Consider the following 16879-nt stretch of genomic DNA (forward strand, 5'->3'; position numbering starts at 1 on the left):
ATTTCAATGATGTGAGACTCAAAAAAAAATTGTACAGCAGGGGGATTTGGATGATTTTTGTGCATAAAATACAAAAAGTTACATGCAGATGCAGCAAATAATTTGGACTTTTTGGCTGGCGGGGGGGGGGTGTTGGACTTTAAAAATAGAGAAGTCTTGTTACAAATGTATTCGGTATTCGTGAGACTACAGTTGGAGTACAAGCACAATTTCAATATTAAGGATATACAAGCATTGAAGGTTACTCAATAGAGATTCAATACATTGATTCCTAGGATGAAGGGGCTGACTTATAAAGAATGGTTAAACAGGTTAGGCCTGTCATCAGTAGAGTTTGGAAAAAAATTAGGTGTGATATTTTTGAAACTGTCAAGCCCCAAGGGGGTTTGACAGGGTAGATGTTGAGAAGATGTTTCCACTAGTAGGGACATCTTTAACTAGGAGACATAGTTACAGAATAAGGGGACATTTATTTAAAACTGAGATGCAATGGAATTTATCAAAGAGTAGTGAATGTCTGGAATTCTCCGGAGTTGTGAAGGTTATATCACCAAGTACTTACAGAGAAGGTAGATAGATCTCAACTCCCTGATATTTCAAAGATTTACGAGAAGCTAGCATGAAAGGGGAGTTGAGTCCTGGGGCGGAGTAGCCATAATCTTATAGAATGGTGGGGCAAGATTAAGGGACTGAATGGGCTACTCCTGCTCTTATTCCTGATATTCTTAGAATGAGAAAGTAGAAGTCAGTAGATCCTTGTAATGCTTTGTACCATTGAAGTAACACTGAATTTTATCAGTACTCTGGAGAAGGGATTTCTCTACCTCAACAATTCTGTAGGTATTCTTGGCATTGTTCTCCTCCTCCGCCTCTTTGTAGTTTGTCACAGAGGTAGTTTTGCTGCTTGTGCTGTTCTCCTGAAGCATCTCATAGAAAGAAAGCATCAATAAGACTTCGAATTTAAACAGTGTCTTTCAGAATTTAACAAAATGCTTTATTTGGTCTCCCTGAACACAACTACACAAAACTGCTAATTCGACTGAGACCCAACAGTAAAGTAGTCCAAACACACTAACAGTACTAACCACCATTCAAAGTACTAGTACACATTTGCTGGGGGTCTATTCATTTTAGGGACGCTTCTAAAAGCTAAATCAATGTCAAAGCTTGTGCGAACAATATTTCCTCTTTGCCTTTCATCTTCTTTTGTATCTCTGTGAGCACCAGCTCCCAGAAAAATAGACAGAATTCTACCATTTCAACTAATTTGATGCTCAAGAGCAATCAAGTTAAATTCCTTTATCACATTTCTGTTAAAATTTCACTGCACCTCCAGCCATTCCACCTTTTAATGGTCACTATAATTGCTAATCTCCACACAGCCACAGAGATAGTGGCATACGGGCAGACACCATGAGACTGCCTCTTTGCCATTCACATTTCTAGCCGATACTGAAATCTGTTGAGGGTCAAGAGGCCGAGCTGGAGACTAATACAGTCACATGACCACAGAGCTTAGTCCTGAGTCGATCCAAATCTTGACAAGACCTTCACATACCTGATGGACAAATTTCAGTGCAGGCACATCTTCCTTTTGCACTTCTTCCTTCTGCATGGGTTTCTTAGTCTCCCTGCCACGAGAGGTTGAATGCTTGGGAGCTTGTGTTCTAGCCGGAGAACGTGATCGTGATCGTGATCGTGATCGACTACGCTGTCGAGAAGATGATCTTGAATGGGCTTTTCTCATTCTAAAATAATTTAAGGGCTAGCAGAAGAAAAAGAAAAATGTAACTAATTAATTATGGTTTTACTTCCACTAAATATTTTCAAATATCCATCAGCAACTTGAATTAACATTGTGCTCAAAAAGTCAAATGGTTCTCATTATTTTTCTGCATCCATTGTTTGCTCATGTAAACACTACTAAATTGATTTTAATAAAGATGCTTGAACTGCAGTCAAAAATTATGCAGTTAAGGTAAATGGAATATGCATTTGGAGCGGATGAGGTCATTTTTCTGGAGGCTGCTCCAGAGTCTCCTCTTACCTTCACAAAGGTCATGGCTGACCTGATTACTCCATAATCTTGCATAATCTTTCACTCCCTTGCTGCTCAAGAACCTATCTACTCCTGCTGTAAAAATATTCAAAAACCCCTTCTTCCATAGCATTTGGAACTATCTTTTGAGAGAGAAAAAGAATTCTTGTTTTCTCTCAAATGGATTACTGCTTATTTTGAAAGAGACCTTAGGTTCTAGATTCTCCCATGAGACAAAATATCTCTTTCACCTCCAACGTGTCAAGACATCACAGAAACTCATGTTTCAATCAATCAAGTTGCCTCAATATTCTAAACGTCACAAGATACAAATCTAGCCTATCCAAATTTCCTTCCTAAGTCAACCTTCCAATTTTAGAGGAGCTTTACTAAACTACCTGAACTGCTGCCAATGCATTTCCACCCTTCCTTACAAAGCAAGATCAATACAGCACTGAGATGTCACAAACCCTGCCACTGGACCGGTAGCAAAGCATTCTGGACACTCACTTTGCTGAAAAAGTGTCAATTCCCCCCATTATACCGCCCCTTACTATCACTATGTCCCATTTTGCTCCCCACTTTTATGGCTTTCTGTACGTTACCATGAACAGTTGGCTCATCAGACTTGCCATCCTACGCTCACCCAAACTATTTGAAAGAATCTGTCACACAAATGCAAATGCAGAGGGCTCCTGCACTCTTGTCCTCTGTACTTGCTTATCGGTCTCAGCTGTAGCCATACTGCCCCCATCACTGACCATTTGATAAAGTCATGAGGCCTCCTGCTAAAAGTAAACCTCACATTCCCAAAATGTTGCAGTGTATGTAGCGTGGCCTCCAGCTCAAAGTGTCAGATGTACCTCCGTAGTTCTTTCTTCATCAGTCCTCATTCCACAAAGACAAATATTTTAATGTCCTAAATGTGACTGTGTAACTTGCATTCTTTCACAGCTCCATCAAGATAACTTATGAGAAACAGAATGAGTTGGAGTGTTCTCCAATGCAGCAGGGGTTAATTGTGTAACAATTCTACACCAACGTGGAAGAGTGATACAATTATTTAAATCGTTAACTCTCCCTCCTCCCCATCTTCTGTACAAAAACCAAACTTTTCCTGGATTCTATCAGTTCTGAAGGGGGAAATAGCAGACCCTAAATACTAACTCTGATTTCTCACTACAGATTCTGCCAGACCTGCCGAGATTTTCCAGCAACTTGTTTGTTTCCGATTTCCAGCATCTGCAGTTCTTTAGGTTTTTAGTACAATTATTTCTTTCTCCAGACTTTTGAATCTTTTATTCCATAAATTTGACAAATGTCAGTCCTTATTTTTCTTCAGAAAGACAACAAGTACCTCTCAACTCACCTTGATCCCATAACATTATTTCTCACACAATGTTAATCTTTCCTTTCTTTTGGAAATCTGTTAAGGTTCCCTCTACCCCAAAAGGTGGTCTTCTGTTCTTTTAATTGGCATCATATTACTCTTCTATGGATACATGCTAAAATTGAAGAAAATACTGATAACACTCAGATGATCCTTAAATGTTTTGGAATAATTTCCAAACAACACTCATTTTAAGCACAGCGTTATCAAATGATTCCTGTGAACTTCTGCATTTTGAAGATGGCACAAACAGAACCAGATTTGGCTTGACATTAGGGAAAAAAGACATGGAGTGAGGTATTGGTAATGACTGATACAAGTTATCCAAATAAAATGTAAACACCTTCAAAAAGCATATGAAGAGAATTCTTTTCAAATTATCAACTTAATAGAGACAGAATAAAGAAGTTGGTGATTGCCAAGTGTCCTATATCTTTACCTTAAAGATTAAATATAACTGATGCTGAAAATTGGAACAAAAATAAAAAATAAATGGCTGGAAATCCTAAGTAGGTCAAACATTTGCAGATGGAACAAAGAGCTATTGGATGTAACACGTTAACTTCTGGTCCTGACTGCACTCTGGACAGAGGTGGAATTAGTAGGTGTAGTGAAAATATTCGTCAGCATGCTTAGGATCAAAAAACAGGATGGATTTGCTGGCAGATGTAAAAAAAAACTTTCCCGTTCTGACAATTTCCTTTGAAAAGATATTTAATAAAGCACGTGCCTTCTGATTTTTTCATCGCATTACCATGGGCCTGTTTCAGCACACTCCTAATGCAAGATCTCAATTTAGGTAGCACCAGAGACTGCAGCATCACAGGAGACCCAAGCCAGTGTAAAAGGGAGAAGGAAGTAAAATCCACTGGAGAACTACTTTGTACATGCACAGCAATTAACTAATTGTGCGCTAGATTCAGTTCAAATGGTGGAACACAATCTACTATATGATTCTAAGCAATTAATGTCTACACCATCAGTATAGAAACAATTTGAAATGCATGATTATGGTTAGAGCACAATTGCTTGCAATATCACAAAGATATTTTCTTCAAATCTTAAATCTTCAGTCACCAACATCACCTTCATTTCTGATGAAGGGTCTAGGCCCGAAACGTCAGCCTTCCTGCTCCTATGATGCTGCTTGGCCTGCTGTGTTCATCCAGCTGTACACCTTGTTATCTCAGATTTTCCAGCATCTGCAGTTCCTACTATCTCTCACCTTGACATCACTTTCTTTCAGGTCCAGCTCAGTACCATCCTTATACTTGACTGCATACAGCTGGGTGCTCTTGTTGTAACCAGTCACTTGAACCTCATAGTACAGGTTACTACCCGGCCAACGACCCATGACCATTTCACCATCCGAGAAAGTTTTGGCTGGCATTCTCTGAAAGAAAAGCAGATACTTTATTCCATTTGTAGCCAGCAGACGAGAATATGAAAATAAAACCTACCTGATTATTAGTCAGACTATTCCTTGCTCTTAACCTCAGAACAAGTTCTAGAGGACCATGCTGTGGGACAAACGTGGGAGGTTGAGAGGCGATCTTATAGAAGTTTATAAATTCATGAGGGGTTTAGATAGGATTAGTGGTAGGTGTCTCTTCCCTAGGATGAGGGATTTCAAAGCTAGGGAGCACACTTTTAAGGTGAGAGGAGAAGGTGGTGTGTGTGTGGAACGAACTTTCTGAGGAAGTGGTGGATGTGGATACAATTACAACGTGTAAAAGACATTTGGATAAGTACACGAATAGGAAAGGTTTGGAGGGATATGGGCCAGGGGCAGGCAAGTGGGACTAGTTTAGTTTGGGATTATGTTCAGCATGGATAGGCTTGATGAAAGGGTCAGCTCTGTGCAATATGAATCTATAAACAACTTGATTCTGGCTTTACTAAACATATAATTATGTTACATAAAATGCAAGTAATTCATACAGTCCCTAGTGTGGAAACAGGCCCTTTGGCCCAACAAGTCCACACCAACCCTCAAGAGCATCCCACCCAGATCCATCTCCCCATAACCCACCTAATCCACACATCCCTGGACACTACAGGCAATTTAGCATGGCCAATCCACCTAGCCTGCACATCTCTGGACTGTGGGAGGAAACCGGAGCACACGGAGGAAACCCATGCAGACACAAGGAGGATGTGCAAACTCCATGCAGACAGTTGCCCGAGGGTGGAATCAAACCCGGGTTCCTGCCTCTGTGAGGCAGCAGTGCTAACCACTGAGCCCCGTGCCACCCAATTGTCACACACCTGACTTTTCCTGTTCCATGTCAATATCACAGCTGCACAAGAAATATGGAGAACACAGGAATACAAAGTTTCAGAAAGTACTCAAATTACAGTTCATGCCCACCAGGCTTCAGGGTCTTTAGACCTTGCTGCCTCCAGCCCACGACCCACTTCCAGGACTCATCTCCCAGGCTGGCCCGGACTTGGGCTGCCTCCTGCGCCAGACTCCGGCCAATGACCCACATCCACAACTCGTCATCCAGGTCAGCCTGGACTCGGACCACCTCCTGCATGTATTCTATGCTAGACTTTTTATTAAAAAAGTATTTCAATTCTGTAACAAGCATTTAATGTATTCTGTACCTAGGTAACATGTACTTTAAGAAGGCACCACAGCCACGACGCTACAAACTTTTCACTGCACTCAATCAAGTGGACGTGACTATAAAGGCTACTCTAAACTCTAGCTAAAATTAAACAAGTCAGACCACAAGTGGAAAACTAAACAGTACTGGTTCATTTATCTAAGGCAAGATATAACGGCATTGGAAGCGTTCCAGAAAAGGTTTACACGGTTGATCTTGAGTCTGGAGGGATTTTCTTATAAGGAAAGGCGCAATAGACTGGGCTTGTAATGCACCATGGTTCTAATACAGGTAGCTATTCAACTGGATTGGGGAAGGCAGGATATACAGTAATAGAGTATTAGGAACAGACATTGTTCTGTGGCCAGGATCAAAAGTCCCAAAAGATTGTGTTACCTGCCTGGTACCTGGGTTCAGAATCTCTCATCTGGGCTACAGAGGAACTTGGGAGTAAGAAGGAAATGATCCGGTTGTGATCCATGTAGGTACCGATGATATAGGCAGAAAGTGATATGGGCAGTTAGGGACAAAATTAATTTTGTATCACTTGGCTGCTTTTTAAAAGCAGTAAATGTGTAGCAGAAGCAGGTTTGAATTCATTAGACAATGGCACCAGTACTGGGGAAGGAAGGGAACTCTACTTATGGAATGGCTCCGCTTGAATCATACCAAGACCAGAGTCCTGGTAAATTGCACAGCCAGGGTTGTAGATAGGGCTTCAAATTAAATTTAGTGGGGGAGGGGGCTGGGGTTGGGTTCCACTGCACAGAAAATTACAGAAAGATAAGGGGAGCAAAGCTTATTATATTATTATATTTTTCAGAACAGTAATAGGAGAGACAACGCTTAAGGTTGCGGAAACAAGGATCGGACAAGGCTCTAGAGGGACACAAGGTAGCCAGGAAGGAACTGAAGAATGGGCTTAGGAGAGCTAGAAGAGGGTATGAAAAGCCTTGGCGGGTAGGATTAAGGAAAACCGCAAGGTGTTCTATACTTGAGAGGAACAAGAGGATGACCAAAGTGAGGGTTGGGGCAATCAGGGATAGTGGAGGGAACTTGTGCGCGGAGTCGGAGGTGGTAGGAGAGGTCCAAAATGAATACTTTGCTTCAGTATTCACCAGGAAGAGGGACCTTGACGTTTGAGGACAGCATGAAACAGGCAGATATGCTCGAACAGGTTGAAGTTAGGAAGGAGGATGTGTTAGAAATTTTGCAAGAATAGAGAAGTCCCCTGGGCCAGACAGGATATACCGAAGGTTTCTACGGGAAGCGAGGGAAGAGATTGCTGCGCCTTTGGCGATGATCTTTGCGTCCTCACTGTCCACTGGAGTAGAACCAGACGATTGGAGGGTGGCAAATGTCATTCCCTTGTTCAAGAAAGGGAATAGGGATAATCCTGGAAATTACAGACCGGACAGTCTTACTTCTGTGGTGGGCAAATTATTGGAAAGGATTCTGACAGATAGTATTTATGATTATTTGGAAAAGCACAGTTTGATTAGATATAGTCAGCATGGCTCTGAGAGGGGCAGGTCATGTCTCACAAGCCTTACTGAATTCTTTGAGGATGTGATGATACTCATTGATGAAAGTCAAGCAGTGGATGTGGTGAATATGGATTTTAGCAAGGCATTTGATAAGGTTCCCCATGGTAGGCTCATTCAGAAAGTAAGGAGGCATGGGATTCAGGGACATTTGGCTGTCTGGATACAGAAATGGCTGTCCAATAGAAGACAGAGGGTGGTAGTAGATGGAAAGTATTCAGCCTGAAGTTCAGTGACCAGTGGAGGATCAAAATAGGTACATTGCATCATTCTTCATAGTGTAAGATGCCAGCAACATACCAGAACTTCACGAGAGTTAGGGGGCAGGAACGAGTGCAGTGGCCATCACTAAGGAGGAGATGCTGGGGAAGCAGAAGGGTCTGAATGTGGATAAATCAGCCAGTCTGGATGGACTATATTCAGGATTCTGAAGGGTATAGTTGAAGAAGTTGTGGAGGCACTGGTGGTGATCTTTCAGGAATGACTGTAGTTAAGGTAGGTCCCAGATGACTGGAAGATGAACTTATGTAACACCCCCATTTAAGAAGGGAGATGGGGGCAGAAGATGCGAAATTATAGGCCAGTTAGCTAGACCTCAGTTGTTGGAAAGATTTGCGGGTCCATTATTAAGGATAAGATTGCAGAATACGTGGAAGTGCATGGTAAAATACGGCCGAGTCAGCACAGCTTTGTCAAGGAGAAGTCATGCCTGACAAATTCATTAGAATTCTTTGAGGAGGTAACGAGCAACTTAGAAAAAGCCAATGGACATCAGCTATTTGTATTTCCAGAAGGCTGCTAAATAAGATAAGAGCCCATAGTGTTAGGTTCAAGGTACTGGCATGGATAGAGGATTGGCTGACTGGCAGATGGCAGAAAGTGGGGACAAAGGGGTCTTTTGCAGGATGGAGTTCTGGAGGGGTGAGTGTTGGGACCACAACTATTCATATTGTACTTTAACATTGGGATGAAGGAACTGAAGCCATTATTTCCAAGCTTGCAGATAACACGAAGATAGGTGGAGGGACAGGTAGTGTTTAGGAAGTAGAGAGGTAGCAGAAGGACTTGGACAGGCTAGAAGAATGGGCAAAGAAGTGGCACATTGTATTCTACGTGGAAAAGTGTGAGATTATGCACTTTGGTAGGAAGAATGGAGGTGTAGAATATTTTTAAAAACAGGGAAGGCTTCAGAAATCTGAAGCACAAAGGGACTTGGGAGTCCTAGATCAGGATTCTCTTGAGGTTAACATGCAGGTTCAGTTAGCAGTTAGAAAGACAAATCTAATGCTAGCATTCGTTTGAAGAGGGCCAGAATTTAAGAGCGGGGAGAGAATATTCTACACTGTGCAATGTGGCTAAATTTCCAGTTTAAATGCTATCTGGAAAAATGAGTACAGACCACAGTAGGTGAATCCATGAACCAATGTTTTCTATCAATCCAGTGCATGGCTCCACCATCCTCACTCATCATATCTAACAGGGATGGGGGTAAGTTGAGTGAGTGGGCAAGGATATAGCTAATCGAGTACAACATGGAAAAATGAGAGATTGTTCACTTTGGCACAAAGAATAAAAAAAAGTGTATTCTCTAAATGGTGAGATGATGCAGAGCTGATGTGCAGCGAGGTCTGGGTGTGTGGTTGCATGAATCACGGAAGAAGGTTACTTGCTGCACCTGCGTACTAATCAGGAAATCTAATTGAATGTTATGCTTTATTGCAATTTTATATACAAGAGTTGGGAGGTTAGGCTTCAATTATACAGGGCATTGATAAGACTTCATCTAGAGCACTGTGTACAATACTGTCACTGTACTTACAGAAGTATGTTACTACATTGGAAGCAGCTCGGAAGATTTACTAGACTAATGGCTTCAGGTTAAACATGGGAAAGGAAACCTCCTACTGGTTATCATGTACCATGTGTCACCCTCCCTCCACTAATAAAATCAGTACTCCTTCACGTTGAGCAATGCTTAGGAGGATGCACTGAGGGTGGTAAGAGCACAATGTACTCTGGTTGGGGGATTTCAACATTCACCACCAAAAGTGGCTTGACAGCAGCACTATTGATCAAGCTTTTCAGGCCGTAAAAATTTGGGTCTGCAGCAGGTAGTGAGGGAACCAACAAGAGGAAAAACCATTCTTGACCTCATCCTTATCAATTTGCTGGCTGCAGATGCATCTGTCCATGCCAGTATTGGTAGGAGTGGCCACCACAGAGTCCTTGTGGGGTCAAAGTCTCACCTTCACATTATCCTCCATCATATTGTGTGGCACTATCTGTGGTAAATGGGACAGACTTTGAACAGATCTAGCAACTCAAGCATGGGCATCCATGAGTTGCTGTAGACTATCAATAGCTGCAGAATTATACTCCAGCACAATCTTCAACTTCATGGCCCAGGATACACAACCATTACTAAGCTAGGGGATCAACCCTGGTTCAATGGAGAGTGCAGGAGAGCATGCCACAAGCAGCACCAGACATACCTAAAAAAAAAAAAAGGCGTCAACCTGGTAAAGCTACCAAACAAGACTACTTGCATGTCAAACGGCATAAAATGCAAATGATAGACAGAGCTAAGCGAACCCACAACCAACGGATCAGACCTAAGCTCTGTAGTCCTGCCACCCACAGTGAGAATTAAACAACTCACCTCCACAAATATCCCCATCCTCAATGATAGAAGAGGCCAGGACATCAATGCAAAAGAAAAGGCTGAACCTTTCGCAGTAATTGTTAGCCTGAAGTGCCAAGGGGATGATCCATCTCGACCTCCTCCAGTGGTCCCAATATGACAAATATCAGTCTTCAGCCATAACAATTCACTCCATGTGATAATGAGAAATGGTTGGAGGCACTGGATACTGCAATGGCTTTGGATCCTGACAACAATCTGGCAATACTGAAGATCTGTGCTCCAGAACTTGCTTCTCCACTAGCCAAGTTCTTCCAGTACAACCATAAATATTGACATCTACTTGACAAAGTGGAAAATTGCCCAGGTGTGTCTTGTACAGAAAAAGCAGGACAAATCCAACCCAGCTGATGATTGAGAATAAACTGATGGTGTGATATGGAAGGCATCAATCTTACCAAGCAGCACCTGTACAGCAATAAACTGCTCAGCGATGTCCAGTCTGGGTTCTGCCAGGGCTACTCAGCTCCTGACTTCATTACAGCCTTGGTTCAAACATAGACAAAAAAAAAAGTTGAAGTCCAGAGGTGAGGCAAGAGTGACAGCCCTTGACATCAAGGCTACATTCGACCAAGTATGGCATCAAGGAGCTCTAACAAAGTAACAGGGGGAAAACTTTCTGCTGGTTGGAGCCATGCAACAAGATCTAGACAATATCCAAACTTGGGCTGACAAGTGCCAAGTAACATTCTTGCCACACATGTGCTAGGCAATGATCACCACCAATAAGAAACAATGTAATCACTGTCCCTTGACATTCAATGGTGTTACTATCATCAAATCCCTCAATATCAACACACTGGGGGTTTCAACTGGCGAGGCCAGTTGAGTTCTAGTCACTATATTTGTGACCTGAAGAAAGAGGTCAGATGCTAGGAAGATTGCAGCAAGTAAGTCACCTCCTGATCACCCATCATCTTTCAAGGCACAAATCAGGAGTGTGATGGAATACTCCCTACTTGCTTGCATGGTTGCAGTTCCAATATCACTCAAGAAAGCTTACCACCACCCAGGACTAAGCAGTCCGCTTGACTGGCGCCACATCCACAAACATCCAATCCCTCCACCATAGTTACTCAGTACACACTGCTGCTACTATCTACAAGATGCACTACAGTAATTCATAAGACCTTTAGACATCATGTTCCAAACCCATGACTACTTCCAGCTAGAAGGACAAGGGCAGCAGATATGTGAGAACACCACCATCTGCAAGTTTCCCTCCAAGCCATTCACCATCCTGACTTGGAAATATACTGCCGTTCCTTCACTGTCACTGGGTCAAAATCCTGGAATTCCCTAATAGCATTGTAGGTCAGCCCACAGCAGATGGACTGCAGTGATTTAAGGTGGCAGCTAACTACCACCTTCAAGGGCAACCAGGGACGGGCAGCGATGCCTGCCTCCCACAAAATGAATAAATAAAAACAAAGTGGTAATATCGGCATGGATAGAAAATTGACTGGCTAACAAGAAGCAGAGTAGGAAAAAGTGGATCTTTTCAGGCTGGCAGAATGGCAATGTGTCAGGATGGTGATTGCCATAGGGGTTGGTCTTGCGGCCTCAACTCTTTCCAATTTATATAAATGATGTGGACGAAGGTATGATAGCTAAATTTGCTGTTGACACAAAGGTAGATTGGAAACTGAGGACTGAAGAGAACATAAAGGAACCCACAAAGGCAGAGGCGAAGGACTGGGCACAGATCTGACAGGTGGAATACAATTCAGGAAAATGTGAAATTGTCAATTTTGGCAGAGAAAAGAAAAATCTTCTTAATGGCAAGATGTTGCCGAGCTCTGATACGCAGAGATCTGGGTGTCCTACTGCATGAATCACAGACGTTTAGTATGCAGGTACAGCAAATAGTCAAGAAATCTAATAGAATGTTATGCTTTATTGCAAGAGGAACTGAATACAAGACTAGGGAGGTTATGCCTCAGTTATACAGAGCATTGGTGAGATTGCATCTAGAATACTGTGTTCAGCACAGGTCACCGTGCCTGCAAAGGATGTTAATGCACTGGAGGCAGTTCAGAAAATGTTTACTAGACTAATACCTGGGGTGAGAAGATTGCGTTCTAAGGAAAGCCTGAAACTCTGAAGAGTCAAAGGTAGCTTAACATCCTAAGGGAACTCAACTGGGTGGGGTGGATGTTGAAAGGATGTTTTCTCTTCTGGTCAGTGTTAAAGTTTTAAAATAAGGGTTCACCATTTAAGACAATAAGGAATTTTTTCTTCTCCAAGGTTTGAGTATTTTTGGAATTCCCTTCCTGAAAAGACAGTGGATGTAGAACCTTTAAATATTTTCAAGGCATAGGTATATACGTTCTTGATTGAAGATGCCATATTTCCAGAAGACCATAGGACTGCTCTCTCTAATGAGAGAGATGGTTGCTGGTAGTTTAACCTGAGGGTCATCATGCCTCAGAAAGGAATGAGGTTGAGAAAGCATGACCTTAATGGTAACTTCAGTCAGTGGGGAATTGAACCTGTGCTGTTGGCATCACACTGCATCGCCAATCGGGGATCAGTGCGCTCAGCTGGCTGGACAGCAGATTCTTGATTACCAAGTGTATGAAAGATTATCATCAGGGATTATGCAAGAACGTAGAATTGCGACCGAAATCAGATCAACCACGATCTTTTTGGATGGTGGATCAGGCTTGAAGGACCTAGTGGTCTATTCTTGTTCATATGACACTTTTTCTGGTGTCTGTTTGGAAAAGAAGTTGCGACCTCTAGTGTAAACCAGTGTCATTCCATCAGTCCATGCAAAAATTGACCCAAAAGATTTTTTTAAAAAAAGTGAGTTGTGAGCAAAAGCAGACAGCAAACGCAGTCTAAAATCACAAATGTAGGAAGAAACAATGCAAGTCAGCTGGCTACAGCTTCAAGAGTGAAATATAAAGTATATTTGAAGAGTGCTAATCTTTTAAACATCTGAGCAATTAGAATTAAAATTAAATATTAAAATTAAAAGCCTAATAGTTTCTAATACACACTCCTCTTGTTAATTTTAAATCAAGATATAATAATGAGTAAATTACTTTGAGTGATCTAATTCATATGCTCATTCTTCAAGTCAATTGTTCCTTCATTTCTCAATTCAAAGTTTGAACATTGAAGTGATGCAAGCATCTCCAAACAATGGAGAATAGCAACCAGCCCTTCTGCTGATATCTACACAGTTGATTAAAAGGTCTTCATACAATCAGAGCATGGGAACTTTGTGGGGGAATGATAGTGTCCCCACCTCTAGGCCAGAAGGTCTGGTGCGTCCGACAGATTGATCATAAAATCACTGAGCAGCACAATTTAAATCTTAAAGGCAATATACGGTATCCTCTTTGTTTATATCTGTTCACAAGCACCCCCCCCTCCCCCATTCACAATACAGTTTAAACTGGCCAAAAACTCTGCACACAAAAGACCACTAAGTGGTAAGAGGTTGGGACTTTTATCCCCTTGGAGCGTAGGATGTTGAGGGATGACTTTATAGAGGTTTATAAAATCACAAGGGCATAGATAAGGTTAATAGCAAAGGCCTTTTCCCTAGGGTAGGGGAGTCTAAAACTAGAGGGCATATTTTTAAAGGTAAGAGTGGAAAGATTTAAAAGGGATCCAAGGGGCAACTTTTTCCACAGAGGGTAGTTCTTATGTGGAATGAACAGGTGCTCATCAGAGTTGAAATGACAGGATATATCGGATGAATACGTGGCTGAAAAGATGGCGTCAGTGGAGGGGTTCAGATTCCTGGGGCATTGGGACTCGTTCTGGGGCAGGTGGTACTTGTACAAATTGGACGGGTCACACCTGGGCAGGACCGGGGACTGATGTCACAATATATATTAATGATTTGGATGAGGGAACAAAATGTAACATCTCCAAGTTTGCAAATGATACCAAGTTAGGTGGAAGGGTGAACTCTGATGAGGATGCAGAGATCCTTCAGCATCTCAATAGATTGGGCGAGTGCGCAAATCAATGGTAGATGCAGTATAATTTGAATACATGTGAGGTTATTCACTTTGGAAGCAAAAACAAGGAGGCAGATTACTACCCGAATGGCTGTAAATTGGGAGAGGGGAGTGTGCAGAGGGACCTGGGCGTCCTTGAGCAACAGTTGCTGAAGGTAAGCATGAAGGTGCAGCAGGTGGTACAGAAGGCAAGTGGTACGTTGGCCTTCATTCCGAGAGGTTTCAAGTACAGGAGCTGGGATGTATTGTTTCAGTTATACAGGGCCTTGGTGAGGCCACACCTAAAATATTGTGCACAGTTTTGATCTCCTTTTTGGAGGAAGAATGCTCTTGCTCTCGAGGAAGTGCACAGAAGGTTAACCAGGCTGATTCCAGGGATGGCGGGACTGATGTTTGAGGAGAGATTGATAAGGTTGGGATTGTTTTCGCTCGAGTTCAGACGAATGGGGAGGTGGGGTGTCTCAGAGACTTAAAAAATTCTAACAGGATTAGTTAGGGTACATGCAGAGTGGATGTTCCCAATGGTGGGTGGGTCCAGAACCAGGGGTTGCAGTCTGAGGATTCAGGGAAGACCATTTAAGACTGAGATGAGGAAACATTTCTTCACCCAAAGAGTGGTGAGCCTGTGAAATTCATTATCACAGGAAGTAGTTGAGACCAAAATACTGAATGTGTTCAAGAGGCAGCTAGCTTTAGCACTTGGAGCAAATGGGATCAAAGGTTATGGGCAGAAAGCAGGATTAGGCTATTGAGTTGGACCATCAGCCATGATCATAATGAATGGTAGAACAGGCTCAAAGGGCCAAATGGCCTCCTTATACTCCTATCTTCTATGTTCCTATGGCCTGCCAGAGGAAGTGATGGATGCAGGTAGTTACAATATTTTAAAAGACATTTGGACAGGTAGATGAACAGGAAAGGTTTAAGAAGGATATAGGCCAAATGCAGGCAAGTAGGACTGGTTTAGTTTGGGAAACTTGGTTGGAATGGACGAGTTGGTCCAAAGTTGTTCAACATGAATGCCCTACAAGGAATGAAATCTCCTAACCTTAGCCAGTCAGACCCATGTAATATACACCAATGGCAATGTAATACAGTCTTAATTACCCTCTGAATTAAGCTACCAAGCCATTCAGTTCAAGGGCAATTAGGGATGGGCAACAAGTTCTGGGTTTGCCAGCAGCATCCACATCCCAAAGAATAAAACAAACAACGAAGCATTGATTTGTTTCTGAATTACAATATTTTTAAAGATGTCTGGTTTAAGGCAAGTTAAAGAAATAGCCTTTGCTTAATAGTGGTGCGCCGAGAAAATAGAGGCGCATTTTTTAAAAAAAACAGACTGACAGCTCAATGAAGCACAGGAAGTACCTCCCCATACACTTGTTTCCTAGTAGCCATAGAGAATAACGTCCAGAAGCACCGAAAACAAGTAAGGTGATTTATACTTAAACAAAAAATAGAAAATTTTAAAAAATATATCTGTTCGGGAAGGATAGAAAAAAAGTTATTTTGAGACCATTCGCTTTCAATATTTATTTTAAAATCCGTAGATGTTCAAAAATTTTAACTAGAACTCGGAGAAAATACCATATAGATGACGAACGCATTTAGTTCTGTCCCTCAAACTGGAAAGAAAAATCAAGTTTTAAAAAAAACTTTATTGGAGTGTCGCAGTTTTCCGAGAAAAAATTTAACTAAAACCATCAAAATCCTGTCACGTTAACGGAAGTAGTGGGGTAGAGGGAGGTTGAAACGTCTCAAATGTCTTTGCGCTCAAAAGCAGAACATTTCGGGTTTTTTTACGCGTTATTTTATTTGTTTCCACCCACCATTTCAGAAGAAACTTGACAGGAGGAAACACATCGCCCGCCCTCTCAAAACGTCAAATAAAACAAGTTTACGAAGAAAAACAATAAATTCTTACTTCTAAACTCCCATCGAGCATAACGGAAAACATTACCTTAGCTGAAATGTTTAAATCTTTTCTTCAAAATAAACTCTTCTCCTACGCTCTAAAAAGACAGTTTTTTTTTGAAATACGAATGTTCTTGTTTTCCACCGCTACAGCTCACGAGCTCCACAAAGGCGCCAAGAGCACTCATTGGCCCAGAGCGAAGTGTTTGAACGGCCGTACCGCTCGCGGATTGGCTGAGCTCGGCCACTCGAGATCGCGTTCCATCATAACGGTCGTCACAAAATGGCGGAGTTTAAAGAAGCAGGTGTAGTGGTGATGGAGGTTCAGGACCGGACTGACGAGCGTCAATCGAAAATTGTGCTGTTTCCTCCGCCTCACTTTCCGACAGAGAAGAAAGTTCAGATAAAACTCCTCTGCGGAAAGAAAATTGTGACAGCCATTAAACGCACGTCATCTCAGGTTCTGCAATCCCGACAGATGCTGGAAATCCGAAATAAAAACAGAAAATGCTGGTTCGTAGGCAGCAGATCACATGTAAAGACATAAAACAAAACTGGAGTTAACATTCAGGTGAATGGCCACATTCATCAGCAATGGGAGTGGTTACAAAGGAAACATTGCAAACTTTTAAGGAAGTGAAAAATAGGGTTGAGTGAAATTAAGCGGCAAGTGTTCTACCATCTCTTATGTAAGGGC

At 42.1% G+C, this 16879-nt stretch overlaps 1 protein-coding gene across 2 annotated transcripts in view; it reads right to left on the reverse strand.

The window, feature by feature from the left end:
• The window catches only part of lbr (lamin B receptor), a 40793-nt gene extending 24420 nt beyond the window's left edge, over positions 1-16373 (reverse strand). Inside the window, exons 1-4 of one of the 2 annotated variants that reach the window (XM_048596796.1) lie at positions 16229-16373; positions 4654-4821; positions 1559-1765; positions 825-917 (exon numbers count right to left, since the gene is read on the reverse strand). In XM_048596796.1, coding sequence (XP_048452753.1) covers positions 825-917; positions 1559-1765; positions 4654-4818 — 465 coding nt within the window. In that variant the 5' untranslated portion in view covers positions 4819-4821; positions 16229-16373. Of the gene's footprint in view, positions 1-824; positions 927-1558; positions 1766-4653; positions 4822-16228 lie in introns of both variants that reach the window. The other variant, XM_048596795.1, reaches the window with a different exon arrangement.
• Positions 16374-16879: the final 506 nt, after the last annotated feature.

Source organism: Rhincodon typus, chromosome 5 (assembly GCF_021869965.1).
Source record: "Rhincodon typus isolate 14 chromosome 5, sRhiTyp1.1, whole genome shotgun sequence".
NCBI lineage: Eukaryota > Metazoa > Chordata > Chondrichthyes > Orectolobiformes > Rhincodontidae > Rhincodon > Rhincodon typus.